The sequence below is a fragment of the Talaromyces atroroseus genome, assembly GCF_001907595.1.
Source record: "Talaromyces atroroseus strain IBT 11181 chromosome Unknown scaffold_9, whole genome shotgun sequence".
Taxonomy (NCBI): Eukaryota; Fungi; Ascomycota; class Eurotiomycetes; order Eurotiales; family Trichocomaceae; genus Talaromyces; species Talaromyces atroroseus.
Window position 1 is genome coordinate 109,453 of NW_017971441.1, and position 24,247 is coordinate 133,699.

General features: G+C 46.6%; 9 protein-coding genes across 9 annotated transcripts; 3 read left to right on the forward strand and 6 right to left on the reverse strand.

The window, feature by feature from the left end:
* Window positions 1–1,090: 1,090 nt before the first annotated feature.
* On the reverse strand, window positions 1,091–3,043 carry UA08_06421 (hypothetical protein; the record flags this gene model as incomplete). Its single annotated transcript, XM_020269086.1, has 3 exons — window positions 1,091–2,153; window positions 2,235–2,529; window positions 2,608–3,043. The coding sequence occupies 3 exons, from the start codon at window positions 3,041–3,043 to the stop codon at window positions 1,091–1,093; spliced, it is 1,794 nt and encodes a 597-aa protein (XP_020118021.1).
* A 743-nt stretch (window positions 3,044–3,786) lies between these two features.
* Window positions 3,787–5,333, forward strand: UA08_06422 (hypothetical protein; the record flags this gene model as incomplete). The annotated part of the gene is made up of 3 exons (XM_020269097.1): window positions 3,787–4,586; window positions 4,654–5,158; window positions 5,232–5,333. The coding sequence occupies 3 exons, from the start codon at window positions 3,787–3,789 to the stop codon at window positions 5,331–5,333; spliced, it is 1,407 nt and encodes a 468-aa protein (XP_020118022.1).
* Window positions 5,334–7,216: 1,883 nt separating this feature from the next.
* Window positions 7,217–8,906, reverse strand: UA08_06423 (hypothetical protein; the record flags this gene model as incomplete). Its single annotated transcript, XM_020269109.1, has 5 exons — window positions 7,217–7,413; window positions 7,483–7,793; window positions 7,853–8,213; window positions 8,306–8,647; window positions 8,708–8,906. 5 exons carry the CDS (start codon window positions 8,904–8,906, stop codon window positions 7,217–7,219), a joined length of 1,410 nt encoding a protein of 469 aa, XP_020118437.1.
* Window positions 8,907–9,581: 675 nt separating this feature from the next.
* On the reverse strand, window positions 9,582–12,412 carry UA08_06424 (hypothetical protein; the record flags this gene model as incomplete). The annotated part of the gene is made up of 10 exons (XM_020269120.1): window positions 9,582–10,133; window positions 10,405–10,410; window positions 10,668–10,698; window positions 10,965–11,161; window positions 11,249–11,505; window positions 11,575–11,725; window positions 11,790–11,889; window positions 11,949–12,066; window positions 12,198–12,265; window positions 12,324–12,412. 10 exons carry the CDS (start codon window positions 12,410–12,412, stop codon window positions 9,582–9,584), a joined length of 1,569 nt encoding a protein of 522 aa, XP_020118440.1.
* Window positions 12,413–14,261: 1,849 nt separating this feature from the next.
* On the forward strand, window positions 14,262–15,682 carry UA08_06425 (Pectinesterase; the record flags this gene model as incomplete). The annotated part of the gene is made up of 7 exons (XM_020269131.1): window positions 14,262–14,375; window positions 14,430–14,566; window positions 14,634–14,713; window positions 14,803–14,946; window positions 15,013–15,073; window positions 15,151–15,341; window positions 15,423–15,682. 7 exons carry the CDS (start codon window positions 14,262–14,264, stop codon window positions 15,680–15,682), a joined length of 987 nt encoding a protein of 328 aa, XP_020117983.1.
* A 249-nt stretch (window positions 15,683–15,931) lies between these two features.
* On the reverse strand, window positions 15,932–17,028 carry UA08_06426 (hypothetical protein; the record flags this gene model as incomplete). Its single annotated transcript, XM_020269142.1, has 2 exons — window positions 15,932–16,876; window positions 16,990–17,028. The coding sequence occupies 2 exons, from the start codon at window positions 17,026–17,028 to the stop codon at window positions 15,932–15,934; spliced, it is 984 nt and encodes a 327-aa protein (XP_020117984.1).
* Window positions 17,029–18,023: 995 nt separating this feature from the next.
* On the reverse strand, window positions 18,024–19,039 carry UA08_06427 (hypothetical protein; the record flags this gene model as incomplete). Its single annotated transcript, XM_020269153.1, has 2 exons — window positions 18,024–18,895; window positions 18,955–19,039. The coding sequence occupies 2 exons, from the start codon at window positions 19,037–19,039 to the stop codon at window positions 18,024–18,026; spliced, it is 957 nt and encodes a 318-aa protein (XP_020118247.1).
* Window positions 19,040–20,224: 1,185 nt separating this feature from the next.
* On the forward strand, window positions 20,225–20,951 carry UA08_06428 (hypothetical protein; the record flags this gene model as incomplete). The annotated part of the gene is made up of 2 exons (XM_020269164.1): window positions 20,225–20,294; window positions 20,362–20,951. 2 exons carry the CDS (start codon window positions 20,225–20,227, stop codon window positions 20,949–20,951), a joined length of 660 nt encoding a protein of 219 aa, XP_020118246.1.
* A 721-nt stretch (window positions 20,952–21,672) lies between these two features.
* On the reverse strand, window positions 21,673–23,010 carry UA08_06429 (hypothetical protein; the record flags this gene model as incomplete). The annotated part of the gene is made up of 1 exon (XM_020269175.1): window positions 21,673–23,010. One exon carries the CDS (start codon window positions 23,008–23,010, stop codon window positions 21,673–21,675), a length of 1,338 nt encoding a protein of 445 aa, XP_020118245.1.
* Between the last annotated feature and the right edge of the window lie 1,237 nt (window positions 23,011–24,247).

Here is a 24,247-nt window from a genome sequence, read left to right on the forward strand (position 1 = left end):
ATTGCCAAGATGCGCTCAGGTTATTCTGATGAGATATGTAGGAAAGCATCGAATCTCTTATTGCTTATATCTTGTCAAAAATCACTAAATCCTTTTGGCAGCTGCTAAACACCTTCAAACCACTTATGTTCCAACGCCTCGCGAGCAGTGGTTCTCTTCTCTGGATCGAAATTCGTCATGTCAGTAACGAGCATACGCTCTACATAAGGACTAGGCGCCATTGCCCAGGTGTCGAGCTTGGATATGCCCAAGGTACATGTTTACTAGACTTGATGCATTTCTGGTTGACTGAGGAACTCAACCTCGATTAGGTATAATATATAACGTATAATGAATAATAATATTAGATCTCACTTGCAGTAATTTTCTTTTCTTTTGGAGAAGACACGCAGAAGCAAAGCAGGCATGTTCCTTGGTGGTGTTCATCACAAAAATCCCAGAACTTTCTGGCCAGATAATTTTCAATGTTTTTCTAACTTCCTCGCTTTCACTAAATTCGGAGCCACAGCCTGCAGTAATTTTTATAGCTTAAATGGCTGCCTCCCCCTGTCCTTGCGAGCGACCAGCAATGTAAACATTGCCTCCTTTGGCGCAGAGAAGTTTGACGACTTCGAATCCAATGCCCGAGGCACCATCGCTGATGACAAACACCTTGTTCTTGGTGAGGGGAGATCTCCAACTTGAAGCTCGGACAAGGGGGGAATCTGAGAAACTTGGACGCCAATGGTAAGTGAAGCAAGTGATTTTAATCACTCATTGGGAATCAAGGCTGGTTGTTATAGAAGGTACCTAGATGGGGAGGACAAAGAACTAGATAATCTGTAATTTGAATTTTGTTGAACAAGGATGCAATTTTTTTTCTTTCTTTGTTTGTTTTAGTTATAACCCTGCATATTTTGTAGTTCGCTTAAAGACTCATCTACCTTTTATTTTTATAGAAACAACCCAATACTATGTACTGACTTGGCTCTACTCTCGAACAACGTCCCGAGATTATGAAGCAGGAGCTAATTTAACAAATCGTAGTGTGTCTTTTCATTTTCAATGATCTGACAATACATGACTCATAAGTGGCTTAACTTTTTTGACGTTACTGAAGCAGCGTCTGTGTTTCGCTGTGCACCAGTTTCTTTGCCAATTCGCGCAGGACTTGTTTCTGTACTTTTCCACTTCCTGTTTGGGGAATAACCCTAGGAAGAAGATCATGCGACCCACATACGAACAGATATTTGGGCGCTTTATGTCTGCCCAATGTTTCCCTTATCCAGTTTCGAAGATCTTCAGCTGAAGGCAGATTGGCAACGCCCTTCTCAAACTCGATGAACGTCCCTACAACCTCACCGTAATGCTGATCCGGAATTCCAATCACCGTGGCTCGGGATACGGCCGGATGAGCGGCCAATCTTTCTTCAATTTCAAGAGGATAGATGTTTTCCCCTCCGCGGATGATTATATCCTTGAAACGACCTGTGATTGTACAGTATCCAAAGGCATCAAAAACTGCTTCGTCACCTGTTCGTAGCCATACTGTTCCATCTTCATCTCTCAGCAGTGTCTCCGCTGTCTTTTGTGGATTCTTCCAATATCCGCTATGCACCTGATAGCCGCTCATGCATAGCTCTCCGCGTTCGCCCACACGAAGAGTGCGTCCGGATTTAGGATCGATAATCTTGGCACTGGCATGAGGCATGACCTTTCCAACTGTTGTTAATCGCCTCTCAACCGAGTCGTGAGTGAATGCATTGAAGCACGTGGGCGATGCTTCGGTTAGCCCATAGCTACTCGTGAACTCGGTCATGTTGAGGTCCTTGACTAGCCGTTGCATAAGAGAATAGGGCACCGGAGCACCAGCAATGATTCCCGTTCTGAGGCGGCCACAATTAAATTGTCTTGGTCTAGGTGCTGCAAGGATTGACTCGAACATAGTGGGCACCCCGTGCACGGCGGTGCATTGCTCCTTGGATATGGCCTCGAGAACTGCAGCTGGATCAAATGTTTCGTTGGGATAAACAATCTTGGCCCCGTGAGTGATACAGGCAAGAAGTCCCAGAACGAGGCCGAAACAATGAAATAGTGGTGGTGGACAACAGAGGACATCGGAAGCAGTGAGGTCCATACGATCACCAATGAAGCGGGAGTTATTGATAAGATTGCTTTCGAAGAGTCAACATTTTAGTCGTTTTAAAAAAAGAAGAGGGAAAAAAAAAAAGATACTGTTAACAGAAGAAACTCACTAATGCGTTAACATTGATGCTTTTGGATTCCCAGTTGAACCGCTGGTAAACTGAAGATTGCAGACGTCGTAAGGACTGACAATGTTGGCATGGCGATATGCTGTATTTTGTGAAACAGCATTACCCTCATGAATAACGTCATTATATGTTTTCACCGACTGATATTGACCGCGAATAATCACTACCTCTTCTAAGTCGGGAAGAGACTGGGCCCTATCCCGGCCTTGGAGGTAGTTGATAGAATCTTCGAGCGAGTGCCGGCCAATATTCGGTGATATGAATAGCATTTTACAGGCTGAATAAACACCGTCAGATGAAAAGGTCCCAAAAAGACAAAAGTTAAAGTGGTAAGGTAGCGTATATTACAACTCACAGGTATGCTCCAGAGCATACATCAACTCTGCCCTTGTGTAGGTGTTGTTGATGACTACCAAAATTGCTCCAACAGCCGCCGCAGCAAAGAAAAGCGATACATACTGCTCGCAATTGCCAGCCATCACGCCGATCCGGTCGCCATGCCGAATTCCGCTTGCGATCAACCCACGAGCCAATTTTTCACTTTCTGCCTGCAGCTGTGCGTACGTCCACCTTGTATTGGTCCAGGGAACAACCAAGCATTCACGGTCGTGGTATTCTCGGCACTGAAAGTCTAGGAGCTCACTGAGGGTGAGCTGCCACAACTCCGGCGTCCTTGGGCCGTGGACAATTGCCTGTCTTACAACTTCATGAGTGGCACGAGTTGGGTGAATGTGCTGCTGCGTTTGCTGCAATCGAGTAAGGGCGATGCTGGTCTGCAAGCCTGCACCCATGATTGATCGATGCTCAAGTTGTACGATACCAGTTCACCCGCTTCTGCTGCAGCTAATAGCTTGTTTGCGTGATCGCAGGGAGACAGCTGGGAAGCAGATCAAATAATCGGATCTAACCTGACAAGCTTGGGATTTTTTTTCTTCGGCACGTTGCCCTTCTAGGGACTGGCGTCGATACCCTAATACACACAAGATTTTATACAAGTTTGCCGATCACAGGCAGAGACAACCTTGAATATTTACGATATGCTGCGTAAGGCGTATTACCCAGCGGTAATATACTCGATACCAAACACGTACGTTACATACCGACACCAACCGGCCCGCAAGGTCAAAATTACGGCCATCACTTGACAGCGTGAAACACAACACAAGCCACAAAACAAACAATTTTTGTTGTGTGATATCCATAATCCGACACCGGCCAAATACACCAAAGAAACACTTTTTTCAGTACCTGCCCCGCTCTAGGTCCCTCATGGCCTGTTGACACCGTTGCTGCATTGCATTGAGGTGGATATCCTGTAATGTCACGCTAGTAATTGTATACTCCGTATGGATACGCCGAAAGCTAGCGAAGCTTTGACTCTTTCTTGGTCTAGCATTCCAGGCACATGTAGAGCTTGACAAGTAAAAAAGTATCAGGCCTAGCTATTCTTCCCTCTTTCACACAACGAGTCTGCTTTAAATCTTAGATCAATTAAGCTGCAACTATTCATCCATTTCTTTCCTCACTCTCACTCATGGAGCCAGCACACAACACTGATGCCCCGCATGAGGGCAAGGCGACGGAAGGCCCTGAAAGCTCGCAATACGACATAGTCTGCGTGGGCTTCGGTCCTGCAGCACTCGCCATTGCCATTGCGATGCACGAGCGAGGATTCTCGAGCAAAAATGTGCTGTTTCTCGAACGTCAAACCGAATTCGGCTGGCACACTGGCATGCTCCTCCCCGGCACGAAGATGCAAATATCCTTCATGAAGGATCTGGCCACTATGCGCAATCCGCAGTCGCATTTCACGTTTGTGAATTATCTTCATAAACACAACCGGCTTGCCAATTTCATCAATTTGTCTACGCATACTCCTTTCCGCGAGGAGTTCAATGACTATATGAAGTGGTGTGCGGGGCATTTCACGGATCGAGTACGATATGGCCAGGAGGTTTTGGGGGTGAGCCCCGGGAAAACTTCGTCCTCTGGGAATGCGGTTGATTGTTTCTGGATCAACGCTCGAGATGTGCGATCGGGCGACGTGCAGCGTTTCTGTGCTAAGCATGTGATTGTGGCTAATGGTGGGGAGTTCTCCATTCCAGATGGTCTGCAAAACCCGGATTTCAGTGACAGGATAATTCATTCTTCTCAGTATTTGAAAAATGTTCCACAGAGGTTTCAAAATGACAATGCCGAGTACAGGTTTGCGGTTGTTGGAGGAGGTCAGAGTGCGGTCGAGATCTCCGAGGACTTGCAATCTCGATATCCAAAATCTCGCGTGTCTCTTATTTTCAGAGATTCGGCTCTTCGGCCGAGTGATGACAGTCCATTGTAAGTCTTACTATCAGTTCAGTATTTTGCTTCATTGTCATGGTCTAACCTGTATTCTGTTGATTAGCGTAAATGAGATTTTCGATCCCACCAGCGTTGACGAGTTTTATTCACTCGACGAGAACAATCGCAAACAAAGCTTGAAAAAGAACAAAGCTACAAATTACAGTGTTGTTCGGCTGCCCCTGATTGAAGGAATCTACGAAAAGATCTACCGGCAGAGACTCCTCAAACCAGATCCACGGGATTGGACACTGTCACTCTTGCACAATAGCGAGGTGACAGGTGCCAAGGTAGCTGAGTTAGGGAATGCTTTAAATCTCAAACTGAAGGACACAATCACTGGAGAGGCAAAACTTACAACGCAGGCGTACGACTTGGTGGTTGTAGCAACAGGCTACCAGAGAAGGCCCTTCGCCGGGATATTGAAGGACGTCAAACCGCTCCTGCTTTCTGGCTCAGAAGAAAGTGGATATCAGGTGCAAAGGAACTATCGTTTGCTGTTCCGACCTGGTTCAGTGGTGCGTGATGCGGCTATTTGGTTACAGGGCTCTTGCGAAACCAGCCACGGAGTAAGTTCCTTTCCATCTCTATATGTCCTCGATGTATATCTAATTTCAAATCAATTAATCATACTGTGTACAGATTAGCGATACTCTCCTCTCTATCCTTGCCGTTCGAGCAGACGAATTGGTCGACTCAATCAACGCCAGCAGAAAGCCTGTGGAGCATAAAGCCAGGCTGTAGAATCATGTCCTTGGGATCTCGGGAGTATTTAGACTTTCTAAAGACATAAAACGGGTGTTAGTTTACGTTTTTATTATGTGTAGATAGAAAGACAAAATCTTGTAAGCTCACGTTTGTTCAAACCTTTATGAAAGTCTCGTAGTAGACAATAAAGCCTTCCATCGGACTACTTCCCAAAAAAACCCTCACTATAATTTCTACTTCTCTGTATATTGCTCTGACTCAAAACAACAGCATGTGTTGGATACTTGGGAGTAAATGTTTCAAAGCTTTGTTATTGAAGTTTCTGTTAAATCTAGTTCTTTGAATGCATCGTATGACAATTAACAGGAACACGTGTAAGTATTGTCGTTGCGTGCTGTTTCCCGTGTCTGCTGTCTATTCTTCTACTAACGCCTTCCAATGAACTTCGGTATTAAATGCCGCAACCCACGCCTGACATCACTGTCAGTCTGTCGCCATGTCAGTTCAGACTTAATGCCCATCCGCTTCACCGGTGCATAACCGAGGCCGATGTGCAGCATCGACTGCCACAGGATCCACGAGGTGATGTGTCCATTACGCGAAAAGTCGGGAATTAAGACCCGGCAGATACGAACAACAGCGTGTGTATGTGGGACAAAAAGGAGAAGGAAAAAGAAAAACAAGGCGGGGCTGTGGAGCAAGCAAATTTATCTGATGGAGGGCATGTGTGTGATTTGCTGATGAGACGGTATGATCCCGTAATCTTATCTGATCCGCAGTGGGGCGGGTTTCGCTGAATTATTACGAATACATCGTCATTACACTGGTACTCGGGTTTTTCTTCTGAATGTAATATTTTCTCTCCCCCTTGAAGATCGCAGCGGATATCACGGACGGCGGCCAAGTCAAAGTTTGATTCAAGCCGATCCCACCTCACGCCTAGTCGGATGGATTGTGTGGATTGCGAACTGCCGATTTCGCAGACCAACGACGCTCATTACTCAAATGGGAAGGAGGAACAGATCTTCTTTTCTCTTTCCAATGGTTTTCCTCTGGCCGGGTTCAGTCATGAAAGCTCCGCAATACATGTGCAAGCTTAATCCATATTTTATCTATTATATATCGGGGCTAGATTCGTCATTCATATTGAACAATAATCAAAATCTCTCTACCTCGTTACAGTTTTAGAATTATATCGAGACTGCGTTCCATAACTCTAGCCCATTAGTCACTGAGGAACAGATAATTAATCAGAAAGAAGCTTGCCCTGGGCCACCTCACAATGCAGACCTCTTTAGTCGTACGGCAAGCGGCAGAAGATCCTGGAATCATGCTATGGGTACAGATTCATGCTTTTTCGTGATAATACTAACCGCTTTAATTGTCTCGTTTCTTGTCCACGAGCAAGGTCATTTCTGGAGGGACTATATAGCCGTATTGCTTGGCTTGTATGAATCCCGACTTCGGATGTGATTTTGTCCTGTTCCTCCTTTCATAAAAGTTACAACCCACACAGACGGCCAGCAAACCAGGAGAGCGCGCGACAGCCCATCTTATCTGATCATCTAATCTGATCCGGCGCCGCGAAATGTTCTCTTTTCTTCGTACTAGCCCCGTACTAGCGGCTTGTCCACAATCAAGCTCCACCGCGCTTGTATTGTATGAATGACGCATAAAAACTGGATACACACGCTGTATATTACGATTACTGTCTTGTTTCACAGTTTTCGCGAACCTCGCTTAATCTCTGGCTCGACCTGGTTACATAGACAGGCATTTGTTGTTGTCGGCATATAGTACCTGGTTAATGACGTGGCGGGAATCAGTATGAACAGCTCTTTAGTCTGGACGCCATACATGCATGTACGAAATATCAGCGATTTTCTTTCGGTACTTTACAAAAAAACAGACCGATAAAGTCAGGAGAACAGCGAAAACTTCTTCAGACTCAAGATGCCGAATTGGTACAGATTCCTCCCGGTCATTCTAAAAAGATCGAATATGAATAGAAGCGGTCTCCTCCAGCTCATGATGTTGCCGGCGGTGTTAATCACAGACCCGTTTGTTGATCCTGTTTTATACGGTGCGTCTCCAAGACGGAGATAATTCCAACAAACTATGCATAAGAAAACAGCATCAGCAAACTTTCCTCTATGAATCCGTCTAGCAACGGGAAGTAACATACTTGTAAAGCCCATGTCATCCCCAAAGAATAACCGCAATACCTCTTCACTCGCATTTGTGCCAGCAGCAGGGGTATACGAAGCGGCCTTTTTGCCTACTGCAATGCCCATCATGGGCGGAACATTTGAATCCAGCTCCTTAAATTGGGGAGTCTGACCGCGCTGCTTGCTCAGTATTTTCTGGTGAATATTAACCGCTGTATGTAGCCCTTGATGCATCGCGGCACCACAGCGTTTGACACCGGGCCAGCGAGCAATGTCGCCGGCTGCATGGTGATAGGTAGAGTTCGGTGTGCCGTCGTTGAATTCGGTACTAAATTCAGTCAGTATGAACTAAGCAAATCAACTAAAATATGTGTTTCTAAGCCCTACCTCGACTTAATCTTGATGTATCCTTCTTCATCTAACGCGGTGGTCGGCAAGTAGGTCGCTGACGGGTGAAACTTGGATATCGCATTAATCACGAAGCCAGCCTTGACGCGACGGCCATCGGAGAGCACCACCTCGTAAGTTTTCGATTTCGAAGCAGGGTCGGTGTTTTCGATAGTGTCCAAAACTCGGGCACCCAGAACTGTCTCGACCCCGGCGTCGTGGACTAGGGACAGTGTTGTGTCTTTAAATTCGTCCGGAAAGTCCTCGGACGACAAAATCTTGGAACGTGAATGAATTAACGTGACCTTAATTTCTGGTTGGACCATCTTGAGCTCAGCAGCGATTTCAATGCCAACGGCACCTGGAAATAAGACAAAGTCAGTTTTCATTGGCATGCAGTATACCCAGGTATCCACGGATGTTTGAACATGTAGGTAGATATATGGATCTGACCTGCGCCAATCACAACAACGCCATCTTTGGTCGTTTCAATTCTGTGAATATGCTCCGAAACTTCCTCCAGATATAGTTTGCGCGTCAGTGCCAACGGAGCCGAGGGCTTGGTCCGTCTCAGCCCCGACGCTGCAACAAAATAATCGTATGGTATTTGAATATTGTTCTGCGTGCCAATTTCTGTGACGGCTGCGACTTTGTCTTCACAATCAACGTCTGTGATTCTAGCCTGTATGATTTTTACGGCGGGCGTCTGGAGCGCCGGAATATCTCCGAATCGCAGCCATGCCTTTTCTGCGTATGTTTTGGAAGCGAATGCGAGCGGAGTTCCGATCAGATGATCTAAACAACAAAATACTGTATTAGAAGAGTGGCATCCGAGAAAGGAGTGTCAAGTCATACAAAAGCCATCGCGCTCATCTACAATTGTAACCTCAACTGGTGTCTGTTGGCTTATATCTACCGGCGACTTCGAGCCGGAGAATCGTGGAGCCAGCCCATTGCAAAGGTCCAGGAGATTGAGTGTGACAGAAAGACCGGCATATGAGCCTCCAACAACGAGAACTCGTGTCAGCTGTGAGCGGGCAGCTTGAACTGACATATTGGGAGATTTAAGTGATATAGCCTGTAGGAAAACCGGCGGGGGAACGACTGCATAATATAGTCATTCCAAAACCTCGTGAAGAACAGCTCCTCCCACCGTGTGTTCCTGCATTCCTTTGTGCGTGGGGCGATGATAGCAAGACACCTAAACGAGCAATGCAAGTTGGCTATACTAAAGTAGCAAGACTGGGCGAGCCAATGAGCGCCGTGGCTGGTTATCAGATCCGCTCCGAAAATTATCTGATCCTTCTAGACCCGCGTCCATTTGGTGCGTGGCTGTTCGCTTATTTATTATCTGATCTAGATAAACTTCGCCGTGAATCTTACTTATATCACGAATCTGAAAACCTTCAGCACAGACTGTCTCACTCATAACCGAGGAGAACTTCCGCCTGTAGGCCCCGTAAAATTGCCGTTTCGGGCCAAGAAATTTGCACTCGTGTCTTAAGGGACCACGTAACCTGGCCTACTTCACGCGTTCTTGCGCCATCTTGGCCCCAAGGCTTGGAAGTGAGCCTTTTCCGCGGCTGATTTCCGATCCAGGCTTGAATGCTGTCATACGACCTTCAATTTATTGTTTTCCCGTGTTTTACTTGATTGGCAAGAAAGCATCCCAACTTCCAAAGTGGCACCACACAAATGCATCCATGTATGAACGAACTGAAATTCTTTTCTAAACATCTGCGGGTTCATTATTTCCCAACCCCCCAATAACCGCGGCAAGATTGCTCATGCCTGCCAGGAAAAAGTCATGTTCTTTCTTGGCCAGCTCCATATCCTCATTAATATCATCAGTCCACCTATGAATATACACCGTCTTCATCCCGGCTGACATCGCTCCCTGAATATCATACGCATGCGCAGTCACCGTGACACACTCTTCCGGTCTTAACTTGACCATTTGCAATACTCTAAGATAGTTTTCTAGAGCAGGATTATACACGCCGAGCAACTCGCTAGAAAACAGCATGTCGAAGGCGAGACCTGCCGATCTGCAAAGATCGAGCTGCAGCCGCGTCGTGCCCTTTGCATGAACAAACACCTCATACCCTGCAGTCTTCAGCTGTTCGATTGCCAGCGGCACATCCGGCCAGGCGGGCATCGAGTGCCAGCCGAGTATGCATCGCTGTTTTGTCTGCTCGTCGAACAGGGGTTTGTGCGCCGGATGCTTCTCCAGCAGGGCATCAAGGGTCTTGCGGAGAGTGATGTCGATGTCTTCAGGAGGCTAGCCGGCTGCAAGACGGGCGGCGTTGGAATCAAAATAGTTATGACGCCATTCTAGAGCAAGTGAGGCATGTGCCTATGAAGTCGAAGAAGACTGCTCGGATCTTCGAAGAAGTCATTGTTGTGCCTTATTAGTGCAATTTTTTATCGAGGGCATGTCGATTTTGTTGTCTCAACGTGTCGGGAGGTTTAAACAGCTGAGGTATGGCTCTGCTGACAATCCAGAAGATGCGGATAATTAGGGGGTGACTGTATACATGTCGACCTCTTACCATTGACTACCCACGAAGATTTCACGAGCAAAGGTGTCAATATGTAATTATTTTTATATTTTCCTTATATATACAATCTGGCCCAGAGGCGAAGAAAAGATAAAAGAGAATACAAGGGATGAAGAGGAAAGAAATCTATCAGTAGAAGAGAAGAAGAGAAGAAGAGAAGAAGAGAAGAAGAGAAGAAGAGAAGAAGAGAAGAAGAGAAGAAGAGAAGAAGAGAAGAAGAGAAGAAGAGAAGAGAAGAGAAGAAATATTTATACCTTTCCACCAAGCGAGCCACTGGCTTTTTGACTGTGAAGTGTATATATTGTTGATATCATTTCGTCAATGCCATATCGTCACAGTCGAGAGGTATAAAAAGCATCTGATCTAGAAAATAGGAACGTAGAGATCTATTTCTGTCACCTACTGCCATTTAATTCTTCGAACCGATCCCTTGAAGGAGGGTGCTGGAGAATGCTGAGGGGTTCTGTGAATATTGCCGAAAGCCTAGGTAAGTACCGCCAAACACAAGAGTGAGGAAAACCAAGCGTCTTGTCCCTACATTCCTTGCTGACTGGCGCAGTCCGGACATGAGATTGGAGATACCCTCAGCACCAAGTCGGTAATAGACAAGACCCATGAGTGCTATTCCGTAGCCGAGGGCTTGAATCAGTGTGACTGGATCATGGAAAATAACCATAGATGCAACGACAAGGAGAATGTCCTTCAGAACACCGGATAGAGTCAGAACGAGGGCCGAAGTTTTTCCGATCTAAACATAAACGATTAGTGATCTGCAGACTATCGCCACCTAACTGAGCCCTGGCGGAAGACGAATGAAATACAGGGGCAATCATACCAGGAAAACAACGGAGACATTCAAAGCAAAAGCAACACTAGCATTCGCCAGCAAATTGCCCAGTCCAACGCTGTAGACGTCGTACTTGCTCATGTGTGGAATCTCAAAGACGAGAGTAGCAAGACCGTTCATGACCATACAAGCAGGCGCAAAGTAGTAAAGCGAAACGAGTGGATCCATCTTAAATTCTGCTGAACTGAGCAATCGTTGCACCATGACGAGGCGGACAGACTCAAAAACGGTAGCGCAAACCTGGTCTTATTCAATCGCACAGGAATCTCAGAATCAACAATGATTAAAATCTCTGTGGAGGCAACAGAACATACAGATAAACCCAATGAGACTGAACTTGATCTCGCCAATCGAAGCAATGACCACACCGACTACAATGATCGAGACATTTCCTAGCGTTTCGAGGCGGACAGGCGCAACGCCGAGGGCCCAGGTCGCGAGAAGGGTTGCGACGGAGTTGGTAGCCTTTAAATAAGACCAGTATATCAGCGAATGCCATGAAGTCAAAAAGCATTGGAGGGTGAGCAACCTTCAACATCTGAATGAAAGAAACACTCAAATGCAGATAAACCAGATTGCCGAAAATCAAACTCAAACTGAAAAAGACACCAATGGGTACGATCGCGCGCCTAATGACGGTCAGATTGGTTGATAACAGCGACACTTTCAATTCAAAAATGTTACGCACATATAGACGCTCTGTGTCATCGGAACCTTATGCCGGGAGTCGAGCATTGTGGTGAAACGGGCCATGAGCTGGGTCATGACGGTCGCGAAGAATAGGTGCCATGTCGTCAAGAATAGAGCTATCGGGCGTGATCAGTAGTCTTTGCTGCTGGAGTTGAGATAAATGCATCACATACGAAAACCTTAACAGCAATTGGGTTAGCTTGTTGAACCATTGACAGTCTTGAACTGATCGGATGCGGCAACATACTGAATCCAGCAGTGTGCAAAATCCACTTGTTGAAGATGATAACACCAGAGCTCAGGGCAATCCACGAGCTGTGGCAAATTTCAGCACAACCGAGTTACACAACATGCACGAGGTCCAAATTCATACGCGATATAGACGGAGGGATGCAGAGTCGAAGCGGGTTTGGCAGCGCCAGGGTTGATGGTGGGCAGTTCGGAGGCCTTGTTGTTCGACATTTTTTTTTTGACAGACATGCAATGACGAGATAATCAACTGAAAAGCAAGAACCGTGAACAAGACCAAAAAACAACCAAACGAGTGACTGGTGGACAACGAGGAAGACGAAGCAAGAGCAGCCCGCGTCGTTACGGAGATTGGCAGAAATCCAGGAGATGCAGCACTAACCCGGCTTAGGTAAAGTATAGCCCTGCCAAGTCAAATATGAGCCAATCAAGGCATGATATGCCGCTCGAGGGCGGGATGACTCAGCAGACTCACCAATTGAAGCGGACTGCGAGAGCTCTTATTGGCTGAACGCAGTCAAGGGTATACGTCATCCAATCAAAACCACGGGATGATTAATGGTCACGTGATCATGCTTCTATGAGCTGTAACTCTGATCCTTGATAACCTAATAAAATAAAAACAATCTTTGGACACAACTTGATGTAACCTCTAACTATCTCTGTGCATGATCAATGGCTTTCATTCTCACCAGTCAAACTTACAGTTTTCGAGCAATGTTGCGTTCCTCTAGCTCGACAATTAGCCCGAATAGCGCATCCGATCCGACATCTTCCAGGAACCGCCTTGCGAATGCAGATCCCCTATGAACAATCATATACATGCGTCTTGGGGCATCTTCGTGGATCACAGGGCATGCTACTTTATGTATAATCTACTATCGATAAGCCAAAATCAGCGTTTGGGATTCAGATACTCATCTGACTGACATTTCATTCAAGTCTTAATGACGAGGGAGCTGCTATAGATGAGACCAGATGTGGATCTCCATGTGAAACAATAGGGTAATTGCGAAATTGTTGCTTGTTATGAACCGCGTTTCATGCAGACCCATAGAAGAAGACATGGACATTCAGCGAAGAATTTTCTATATCCGAGGAAATGTAGATTCTTCGATTGTGAGGGAAATATAATTACACCCCCGCTAACTATCTTTACTAATTCAGAAGACACAGATTTGCACAAGTCACCAATCGATATGAAGATGAGTAGATTGATGTCTACATCAACTCGTAGTCGTGCTTTTAGCCTTATAGTTTACCGGCATAATTGCGACGGAAGAAACCGTGCGGGTGTGTCTTAGTCCTAGCCCTTGTCGTCCAACAAATATTTCCATCCACATATCGTCGAAATCAAGATCCGGTCCTTACTCGCGGAAAAATGTTTTCAGACTAACTATACATGCACGCCGTTCAGTATTTTGATTCGTGCACTTCGATGTTGAACCCGATCAGGGAGGGCACCTGGTCAAATTATAGATTTTATTACATCAATTGACACCCAGGTAACATGCGACTACAAAACCAACCTTTCACTAGGGACTTGGCGGCGTTTCAAGCAAATCAGATATTCCCTGCATAAGGTTATGGATACACCATAGCCGGTGGAGAGTCTACCCAGGTGGGAAGTGAACGCCTATCCCTACCATTTACTTGTACCCACCACACAATGCCTATGCCCTCTCGCTGCGGAGAGCTTCCAAAGAAAGCCTCAACCTAAGTGATGCTAGGCCACCAGGTCCCCATATCCACTACTGCCTATCTAAGAGGTTGTTCCGAAATTGAATGGTGGAAATCTATGCAGCTTCGTCATCTACTGGAATGGCCGTCTCGTCAAGTTTCACCGGCATAATCCCTACTTGCGTTCTGGAATAATGTTTCCCCTAATTAAGCTCTAGGGTTTATATATAAAATGTACCCTTGGTGGACTAGAACTGGGAAAGAATGACAGTCTTGTTTTTTCTTCGCTGAAACCTAAGGAAACATCCAGGAGTATCCCTCGCCTACTCAAAACATTGGTACTTCTTGTTCTCTTCATTGCGCAAATCGGAACTTGATCGTCATGAAGACATTCATCACTCTACTTGCTTGTGCTATATCGGCTCTTGCGGCCAGTCGTACCTCTCCACCCTCTGGTTCCATTGTAGTAGCAAAGTCTGGAGGTGATTATGAAACGGTATGGGCACCATCTAGTTTCGGCTTCTCGGATACACGACTAAAATGAATCTAGATCAGCGAGGCAGTGGCAGCACTGAGCACAACGTCTACAGCGACCCAGATCGTCTTCATTGAGGAGGGCACCTATGAAGAACAAGTCTACATCCCTAGTCTTGCCGGTGAGCTTATCATATATGGAGAGACTGAAGAGTTAGTGCCAAGTCGAAAATAATAAGTAAGAATGGAGTGAACATGAAAAATGCTGAAAATATGACAGCACGAGTTCGTATTCATCGAACTTGGTCACTATCACATACGGCCTGTCTGCTACGGAAGCTGGTAGTGACGATTTGAGTGGTATGTGGCCTTTGATTTACCCTTTCAACCCTGAAAGCCTAGTTCGAGAACACCTCTTAACATCTAACTTTACTGACTCTTGTCATCAGGCACTCTTCGAAACTACGCCGCAAAGTCCAAGATATACAACATCAATGTGGCTAACACTTACGGTGAGGGCGCTCAGGCCATCGCCTTGAGTGCCTACGCAACTGACCAAGGATACTACGCATGTCAATTCACTGGCTACCAGGGTACGTAACGAACGTCAATTCTTTTCGCTGATAGCAGTCATTAATATATCTTCTCCCCCTGTCCAGACACTATACTGGCAGAGACTGGAAACCAAGTATACGCTCAATGTTTAATCGAAGGTGCAATGTACGTCAACAAGCCCTCCTTTTCATCTATGAACTCGTGAATTAAGTATGATGATATATTTACCGTGACTTTTAAAGTGATTTCATATTCGGCCAATATGCCACAGCCTGGTTTGATGGATGTGACATTTCAGTCCTTGCTGCAAGCGAAGGCACAATCACAGCCAACGGACGTGTATCATCATCCGGCACTTCTTATTATGTGATTACCAACTCAGCCATTGCCGCTGCCAGTGGTAGCGATGTTACTGAAGGATCTTACTATCTTGGTTTGTCTGATCCTTTCTTCTCACGATGAACTGCAAAGTATGGGAAGGGAACCCTAAGTCTAACACGGGGTAATGAAACAGGTCGCCCATGGACCGAATACGCCCGGGTTGTCTTCCAGTACACGAGCATGACCGACGTTATCAATAGTGCGGGCTGGATTGAATGGTCCAGCAGTGAACCAAATACCGAAGACGTTCTTTTTGGCGAGTACGACAACACCGGTGCTGGATCGGAGGGTACTCGTGCCAGCTTTGCAACTACGCTCTCAGCGCCAATAGAAATTTCTACCATTCTGGGAGATGACTACGCGGATTGGGTCGATACAAGTTATCTTTCTTAGGAAACTACTGAATTGTATGTACCAGGAAGATTATGCTGAAGTAGTGTTGGCCTCACTCGGTTCCTTGAACCTCTTGTATATGTGAAGGGGGGTGTATCATTATCGTCATCTGTCATTTTATGGGATATCATCGAAAGCATAATTACATGCCAGAATTTTTCATTTCCATCTAAGGTTTCCTCAAGTGAAGGGCGGCATGGCATGCCTTGTTGAAATCTTTTCTTATCATCTAGACAACTTTCCCAATGCTCAAGAAGACGAAGGAGTAATACGAGGAATAACCTTGGTCTCGAAGTAGCTTTCCTGGACCATCTTTACAGCAACAGCGCTGAATTCGTCCAGACTCTCCTCAGGAAGGCCCAAGGCAGCATTTGCGCTTTCGGGGTGTGTACCAGCGCCGTCAGGGAAGAACGTACGAGAGTATAACGAGATACCGAAGCCTCGACGGTCGCCATTCTGCAACATCTGCTTTCCAAACGCAAAGCGAGCGTCAGATGGCTGGTTACTGATTTTCCAATCGTCACGGGTTGTGCCGGTCACACGGAGAAGAGACTCGAATATCTCTTGTTGGTTGACATAGAAGGAGGAAATAAAGGCAAATTTGTTCTTGAATTGCGAGAGAGTAGTGTCCGAACCAGTGATTGGCAAGGAAAGCAAGCTCGCCACGGCGCGAGCAATTTGTGGCCAGGTAGATGTGTGGATCTTCGTGTTTCCGTCATCATAGAAGGTGGCTTCACGGCCCTTAATGTCGAATCCAAATGACCAGCCACCGACAGACAGACTGTACTCATACCAGTAGCCACTGCCGACACCGATCCAAGAAGACACCCCGAGGGTTTCAATCAGCTTGCGCTGGGCTTTCTTGGGAATGCCGGTCAAGGTATCTTTGTTGACGGCGTCGTTGTCAGAGTTATATCCGAATTCGTTGGGAAGAATCCAGGGAACTCCGGCTTCGGCAGCAGCTTTGATGAGCCTGTCAGCCTCATCAGTTACAAGGACAGATAGGCTGTAGATCAAAACATCCTGTCCCTTCAATGCCTCGACAATGGTGCTTGGCTCGGCGTAGTTGATCTTCTTGACGGTGACACCAGCAGGGATGGGACTAGTGCTGCCTTCGCGAGAAATCGCAGTCACCTGGTGCTTGCCAGTTTTGAGCAGAGCCTCTGTTATATAGGTTCCAACTTGGCCACCAGCCTATATTCACCGTAGCTTTAGTATGCCGTGGTTCTAGATCAACCGATTCCTTTTTCGCCAGGAGGGTTGGCAGCGAATATTAAAGATCACCAAGGGAAAGATTTCTTACTTACACCAACAATCGCAACCTTCTCAACAAAGTTAGAGACCATTTTGATGCAAAATCTATTGTTAAGCAGTAGTAAATAAGATTCACGTTTAGTTATGAATTAATACTCGTTGAATCGCCGGCCGACAAACTTCCATGGCAGCGAGGCATGTCTTCGTTTTATATTTAGCTATCCATTCACCAACTGCGTCGACAAAGAACGCCTTCTGGCACAAAGATGCATAGTCAGGAGGCTGTAGACTCGATCAAGTAGTTCGAGCCCCGAGAAACAACGCTTATTGGTGCATATAAAAGGAGCATCGGCGGGCAGTTCAGCCGACTCCGATTCCGGTCCCAGGCATAAGGAGACACATTACTATTTCCAGACCCTTGTCGCATCATCGCCGGGCTTGGTATACTATTGATCATCCGTTCCGGGTCAAAGATAGCTTGCAGCTCTGGGGCCGCGGTGCAGCCGCTCGGACATTGTCGCGGACAATCCGTAGCTGTTCGGCGATGTATATGTTCTTAACGGACGACGGTCCCTCGCTAGGGACATTGCAAAGTTGACAATTTTGAATGATGCATCATCAACATGTTTTATTCACTGGGGGCTATATCTTGGATAAGTGCAGTAAATGCTTTGTGCATGAAGAACAAAGCTTCCGGTGCATTACTCTTGTCAGCTTCATGCGTTATGGTGTGAGATATGCAGTGGCAATTGCTTTTATGCTTTATAAAACTACAGGGTAGTCTGTACATTACTAACATAGGTAGAAATAGACTGCTCTTTTTTATTAAACAGGAAATGGCTACAGGTGCCGCAATGAAGGCCTTTGTCATGGTAAGACTAACCAATTCACCCTGAGCAAGTCCGCTACTCTTTACGACAAATAAACTTAGGATTAGCTACGTAATTATATGCTGAATCTTATGTAAATTATGGGGTTCAAATACCTAGTACATCATAGACGATCCGTTGAGCGCCAAACACATAGGAAACACGAGCAACGACAATGAAACCAAGGAAAACAAACGTAAAAAAGCCAGCGAACCTTTTCAACTCCAATCGTCGTCATTTGTGTACGTTTCAAGCTCCTTGTCCGTCCACTCCCACAATTTCCGCGCCAAATCCGTGTCGTTCCCTTTACGCCCCAGCTTCACCAGATCGCCGAGGGGCTCGTAGTAAGCTCCGTTGTTGATTGCTTCTTTCTTTGTTGTAGCTGCCCACAGAGCATTTCTCGTTCCTTCCTCTGGAGTGAGTATCTTGCTCGAAGAAGTGAGCTTGACAATCTTCTGATCAATATCCGTGGTAGAAGTGACCAGATTCGTCATGACGACGCCAGGATGAATAGACACACAAGTTAATTGTGGATACCTGCGCGCCAGTTCCGCGGTATACAGAGTATTTGCAAGTTTACTCTGGCCGTAAAGCTGGTATCGCGCAATCCATAAGTCGGCCTGTGTTGTGCGGAGCTTGTCGAACACAATGCCCTTCCTGGGATGAAGATTCCATCCCTGTGACGAAAAGACAACGATGCGAACATCACCGTTTGGTTCCTTAGCAGTTTTCAGCAATACTGGTAGTAACAGTTTGGTCAGCAACGCGTGGCCGAGGTGATTGGTTCCAAATTGTATCTCGTATCCATCCTTTGTCAGGCCTGGGGGGACGATCATGATGCCGGCACAGCAAATCAGTAGATCCAGTCGGACTGCTTCGCGACGGAAATGCTCTGCAGCACTCTGGACTGTACTCAAGGACGCCAAGTCACATTGAAGGAAAGTGATATTTGGCAAAATATTCGGGACTTGACATTTGATATTTTCTATGGCGCGAAGGCATGCGGATTCATTACGTCCAGTCATGAATATCTGTTTTGGATTCTTTTTGGCAACGGAAAGAATAAGTTCTTTTCCTAAACCCCCATTACCTATTATGCAAATTGTCAGTCTATATACAAATCGTGATGGACAGTATGTAGCTCCATACCTCCTGTGACCAGAATGACCTTCCCTGAAAGGTCAGGGATGTCCCTTTCTGGGAGAAAACTTGCAACTTTCGATTTGTAGCTCATTGCACTGACTGATATAATTGTTTTTCGTAGCCTTGAGGTACATAGATAGGTATATATACCAAGATATTGTACGTACTATGGCGAGTTGAAGGAAATAATATTACTTATCGAATGCTGGATTTCTGGTCTTCTTATAGTTTTGCGGCTACGGCTAGTTATTCCCCCTTCAAATGTACCCAACATTTCCATATTTCGCCCAATTTCTCTGCTAGGAGGTAGTTTTTTCCCAGAACGATAAGAAGGTGAAGGTCAATGAAGGCATCAAAAGCTGTCAGAGGCCAATCAGATATAGTAAATTACGAACGAGCCAATCAGAGACTGTAGATCCGGGCGGCGATGTAAATGTCTACCAATCAGGTGCGACAATTTACGATCTCTCCAATTAAAACCCTCAGAATGCCAGAGTCAATAGACGACAGTCGATATAATAAGTGCTTTGTATGGATGTTGGTGAATTGAGGATTACACGCGGAGTAGTTAAGTCTTGGACGTCTCGCAGGTTCCCGTCATTGAATGATTGCCGGGGTGGCCAGAAGCCCATCTTCGTCTCTTTTTTTTAAATACATTAAACTTCAATTGCTCACATTTATCAAAGCCATGTAAACGCGTTGGTCGTTGACGAAAAGACTTAAGATCTAATTCCTACTGACCACCTGTTAAATCAGGGACAATTGGCGGTGTGCATAGCCGAGCCAGTTAAGAAGAGCACAACTGTTTGATATTTTATGCTCTCGTTAGAGGGTACAAGAAAGATCTTTCAGGACCTTTGTCTTGATGTGAGGACCACAGTGATCGGTGTATTACTGCGTTCCCTCCCTAATTCTGTGATTTATAATGAAACGAATGCGCCGACGAGGCTCCTCGGCTTAAGCGGGTTTCTTTGCCGGAAGCGGATACGGAGTTCGGGATTAACTTTACCTCTTTCGGAATCGGAGGCCGTAAAGCCGACTCTGATTTGTAAAGCGTCAAATATTGACCATGAGCTAGTTACAGACTTTTTGCTGACACTGATTTAAGGATAACTTATATAAGACAGATAGGTGCTGCTGCTGCTGCAAGATGCATTTTCTTTTCACTTATCAATTGACCTAACATCTATTCAAGCCTTTGTTTTCATACAAGAAAAAAAGCAACAAAAACCAACAACAGACGACTTATTAATATCAAAGAAATTATCCAATCATCATGCACGTGCTCATTGCAGGCGGCAGCGGCCAGACTGGGGGCCTTGTCATTGATAACTTAGTCAGCCAAGGTTAGTCACTTCTTGTTCTTCTTGTCGTTTTATTCAATCAAGGCCTGCGCGCTAACAGCCAGTTCAGGTCACACCATCACAGCGCTTGTGCGCAACCCGGCCTCTGTCCCAAACAGAGCAGGCCTGAAGCTCATCCAAGGCACGCCAGTCAACATGAATGATATCAAAAAGGCTCTTGATACGCCACGCAAACCTGACGCAGTCATCATCACGCTTGCCCACGCCAAGGGAGCGGTATTCGATAACGGCGCCTTGTTTCTCACGCACGTCACCAATAACTTTGTCAGTGCTGTACGAAGTGTCGACACATCCATCAAAATCATATATATGTCAGCGTTCGGGGTGGGTGATTCATTCCCGGGGCTGAATTTCCTCATGCGCGGAGCCGTCAAGGCAACACCTATGGCGACGAAGTTTGCAGATCACAAGGGTGCCGAGGACGCCCTCAAAAGCGCGGCGGATATCTCGTTTGTGGTGGTCAGGCCAGCGATGTTGACGAATGGGAAGGAGGACACGGTGGTCTCATTGGGGGAAAAGGGTGAGAAGGCGTCGTTTATGCCTAGCATTTCGAGGGCTAGTGTAGCAAGGTATATGGTGGATATTGCGCAGAACAATAAGTGGGATGGGAAGGCTACTGTGATCGCCAACGGAAAATAAGTGATTGGATGAGTCGGCCCTAGGTCAGGTCAATAATTGTGTCTTTTGTTTTAAATGTTTCCTGGACATGGTCAGTTTTGTAAATAGAAGAATCGTGCGAATAGACAAAGAGAAAAAGCGAAATCAAATGATGACTGATGTCAACATAAGCTTTGGGTTGATATTATTCCATATTCCTGGTACAATACATAACAATTGTATCAGACATTTGGTTCGGCTATCCAGTATTCGGATTGGTCAAATCGTGTGTGTTCGTGTTAAATTGCACCATCCAAGTCCATTGGTTGTAGGTATGTGTTGAAGATCCTGTACGTCGCACAAGTCACGTTAAGGAGTCCACTCGCGACGAGGTCAAAGGAACAAGAAATAAAACAAATGAATATCAATAGTATAACGCCGCATCCGTCACAGCTGGGCTCCTGTCCCAGTCCAAGTCATTAGTCGTTGAGAACATTATAAAGCGTTGAGCTTATTTGTATCATGTTGAAAAATCCGCTAAAATATCATGTTGAAAACACCTGTTGAAATTCCCATGGGGTATAGATCCTGTTGAAAGACACTGTTGAAACACCTGTAAAACACCTGTTGAAAATGCTAGTTGAAAATGAAGGTTGAAGAATGCGTGATCCAAAACCTCAATGAGAAATAGGATTCTTCGACGACAACAAATGAGACGACAAGGAGCAACGCAGGGAATTCAATGGGCAGGCCCAATCTTCATTCAAAGATGGCCGCCCATCAAGGCGAGCTTCGATTGCAATTCATCAATTGCAGATCGCAGGCTTCCCTGGATGAAGGTGCCCATTGTCGAGTACACTTGTGTCATGCCGACCGCGAGATGGGCATCAGAGGTTTTGAGATCAGAGGAGCTCCCGTCTGTTGAGGACGGTGACATTGGCCGAGGACCATATGCAACGCTGGAATACGCCTCGATGTATTGCTTCACGGGCTTAGACATCATACGCAGGCAGTTCAGCACGAGCTGGATCTTCATGAGATCGCTGGATTCGTCATCCAGTTCGTATCCTCCGACGCTGATGGGCCGATGCACGATTTCCTCCTTGACACAGTTGATGGTGTCACCCGTCATGTCATGGAACTCGACTGCGGCACGGTACCAGGCCAACGCTTTGTTGAAGATGGTGCTGAGAAGCATTGGGAACGAGGAGTCCTTGGCACAGCTGCAGGCAAGAATGGTAGAAACGTTTTTCATGGCTTCGCTGTTCATCTTCAGCACCTGGTCGATGGTGGGACGTGGCTGTCCCTCTCCGGTCCTCTGCGCCGTCGAGGGCTGGCACAGTGACGTCAAGGTCTCCAGGGCCAACTGCGTGCAGTCGTGGGACTGGGACAGCAGAGACGGGCCCAGGTCCTCGAAGGGCGAGTTCGACCCAGTGGAGAGCAGCGTCGAGTCAAAGGAGGGGGCGTAGTAACTGCTTGGGGAGAGGTAGACGTTCTCCGGCTCGTCCTTGATCGGCTTCTGCAGGGAGAGGGGCGACTGAGGAAAGCTGAGAAAGGCATCGTCCGAGTGGCTGTAACCAGCAGAGAGTGCATCGACGGTCATAATATCGGCAGTGGGAACTACGGTGTTGTTGTTGCTGTTGTTGCTGTGCTGGTCGAACAAGGCCTTGAAAGGATCCGCCGCGGCGGGGGTGCCTGAGGCGCCGCCCATGTGATCGTGGGCGGCCAAGAGGTTGTCGAAGCTCCAGTCGGCGGACCACTGTAGCTCTGCTGCTGGCGCCAGACGCTGCTGCTGCTCGATACTGCCGACGGGGCTACTATTGCTGCTGTTCCTGTCTGCATCGCCACCCTCTGCTACTGGCTTCCCCGGCAATTTCGCGTTCGCCATGGCTTTGGCCTTGGCCGACTTGCGCGGCTTGCCCATCCTCATCGACCGGCTGTAATGGCACTGGGCGCCTAGTGTCTTGCATCGCTGGCACTCTGGCTTATCCTGGCTACACTTGATTTTATTCAGAGAGCAGCGATCGCAGGCCGACCTCAACTTGATGCGCTCTTCTCGACCGGGTGCAGCGGCCGGCTTTGGCTGTGCAACGTCCGCCATTGTGATGGAGACTGAATCCCGGTGTGCGAAAGGGAAATTGAAGGAAATGAGAAGGAAGGGGAAAACAAAACCAAAACCAAAAACAAGGAGAACAAGGAAGGATAAACCAAATCAGCAGAATTGGAAAGAGAACAAAACCGAAGCTGAGCTGGGGGAGGAGAAAAAACCGAGCACAATCGAAATCATCGGGTGGGCGCGGGGTATGATTCGATTGGTTGTACGGTCTCTCACCACAACTAACCGACTAGTTGCAACTATAAAGTATGGAATGCGTTCCATTGGCAGCAGCATGACGCTGTCCCACGCTACTAAGCTGAGAATCGAATAGGCGAGTCTGAATTCCGATGGTCTTACTCCGTACTCCATTCCATTTCTGGCCCCCTTCCTGCCGCTGCTCTTTTAGGAATGCGATTTATTGGCTTTCTCCGGGCTGAAAACTCCGTTCTGGCAATAGGAAAGCCGCATGGATTATGGCTTCATCCGGAATACTCGCTGTGCCAGTGGCTCGTGGTGGGAAAGCTCCGCGGGGCTGGATTCTTAGGCAGTTTGAGAGGAAACACTCGAATTGAGAGCCAAGAGCCGACAAAAGGCCAGATCGGAATAGACAGACTGAGATTATTGCTGAAAATTCCCAGCCGGCGTTTTTCGGTTGGGGAAAAGCCAGCCCAAAGCCAAACGCCGAATTCCTAACCGAGTCTGGTCTAGTTAGTCTTCGTTTCTTTTTTTTTTTGTTTCCTGACTCAGCTCTCTCGATTGATTCATTATAAACATGGATTGGACGGACCCAAGTGGGACACTGGGATTGGATGGTTTGGTCAATCGATATCCTCGGAAAATTACGTCTCATTCATGCTTATCACGAAAATACTTAATACGCCTACAGAGCCAAGCGGCACGGGCCAAATTGCACATTTAACATGCGCGTGACTTAGTTATTTAGTCGGAAATCCAGAGAAGCTGATGAATACCTGCCCACAACTTCCTGTCCTAGTATCTGATTATCCTTAAACGAGAAGGATTACCTAGAATCTATCACTATCAGGCCTCTTTGTTTCGTAATACACCGAAACGAACCGCATTATAAATCACATATGAAAGAGACACGCATCACTACAAATGATAGTTGATTCTCATAGACGAAACTCTTCAACTATTTCTATTACTATATCAATGGGCCAAAAAGCTCCAGACCAAAGGCAGTGCTTATCCCACAACGTAGTAACTCGACGCTGTCAAA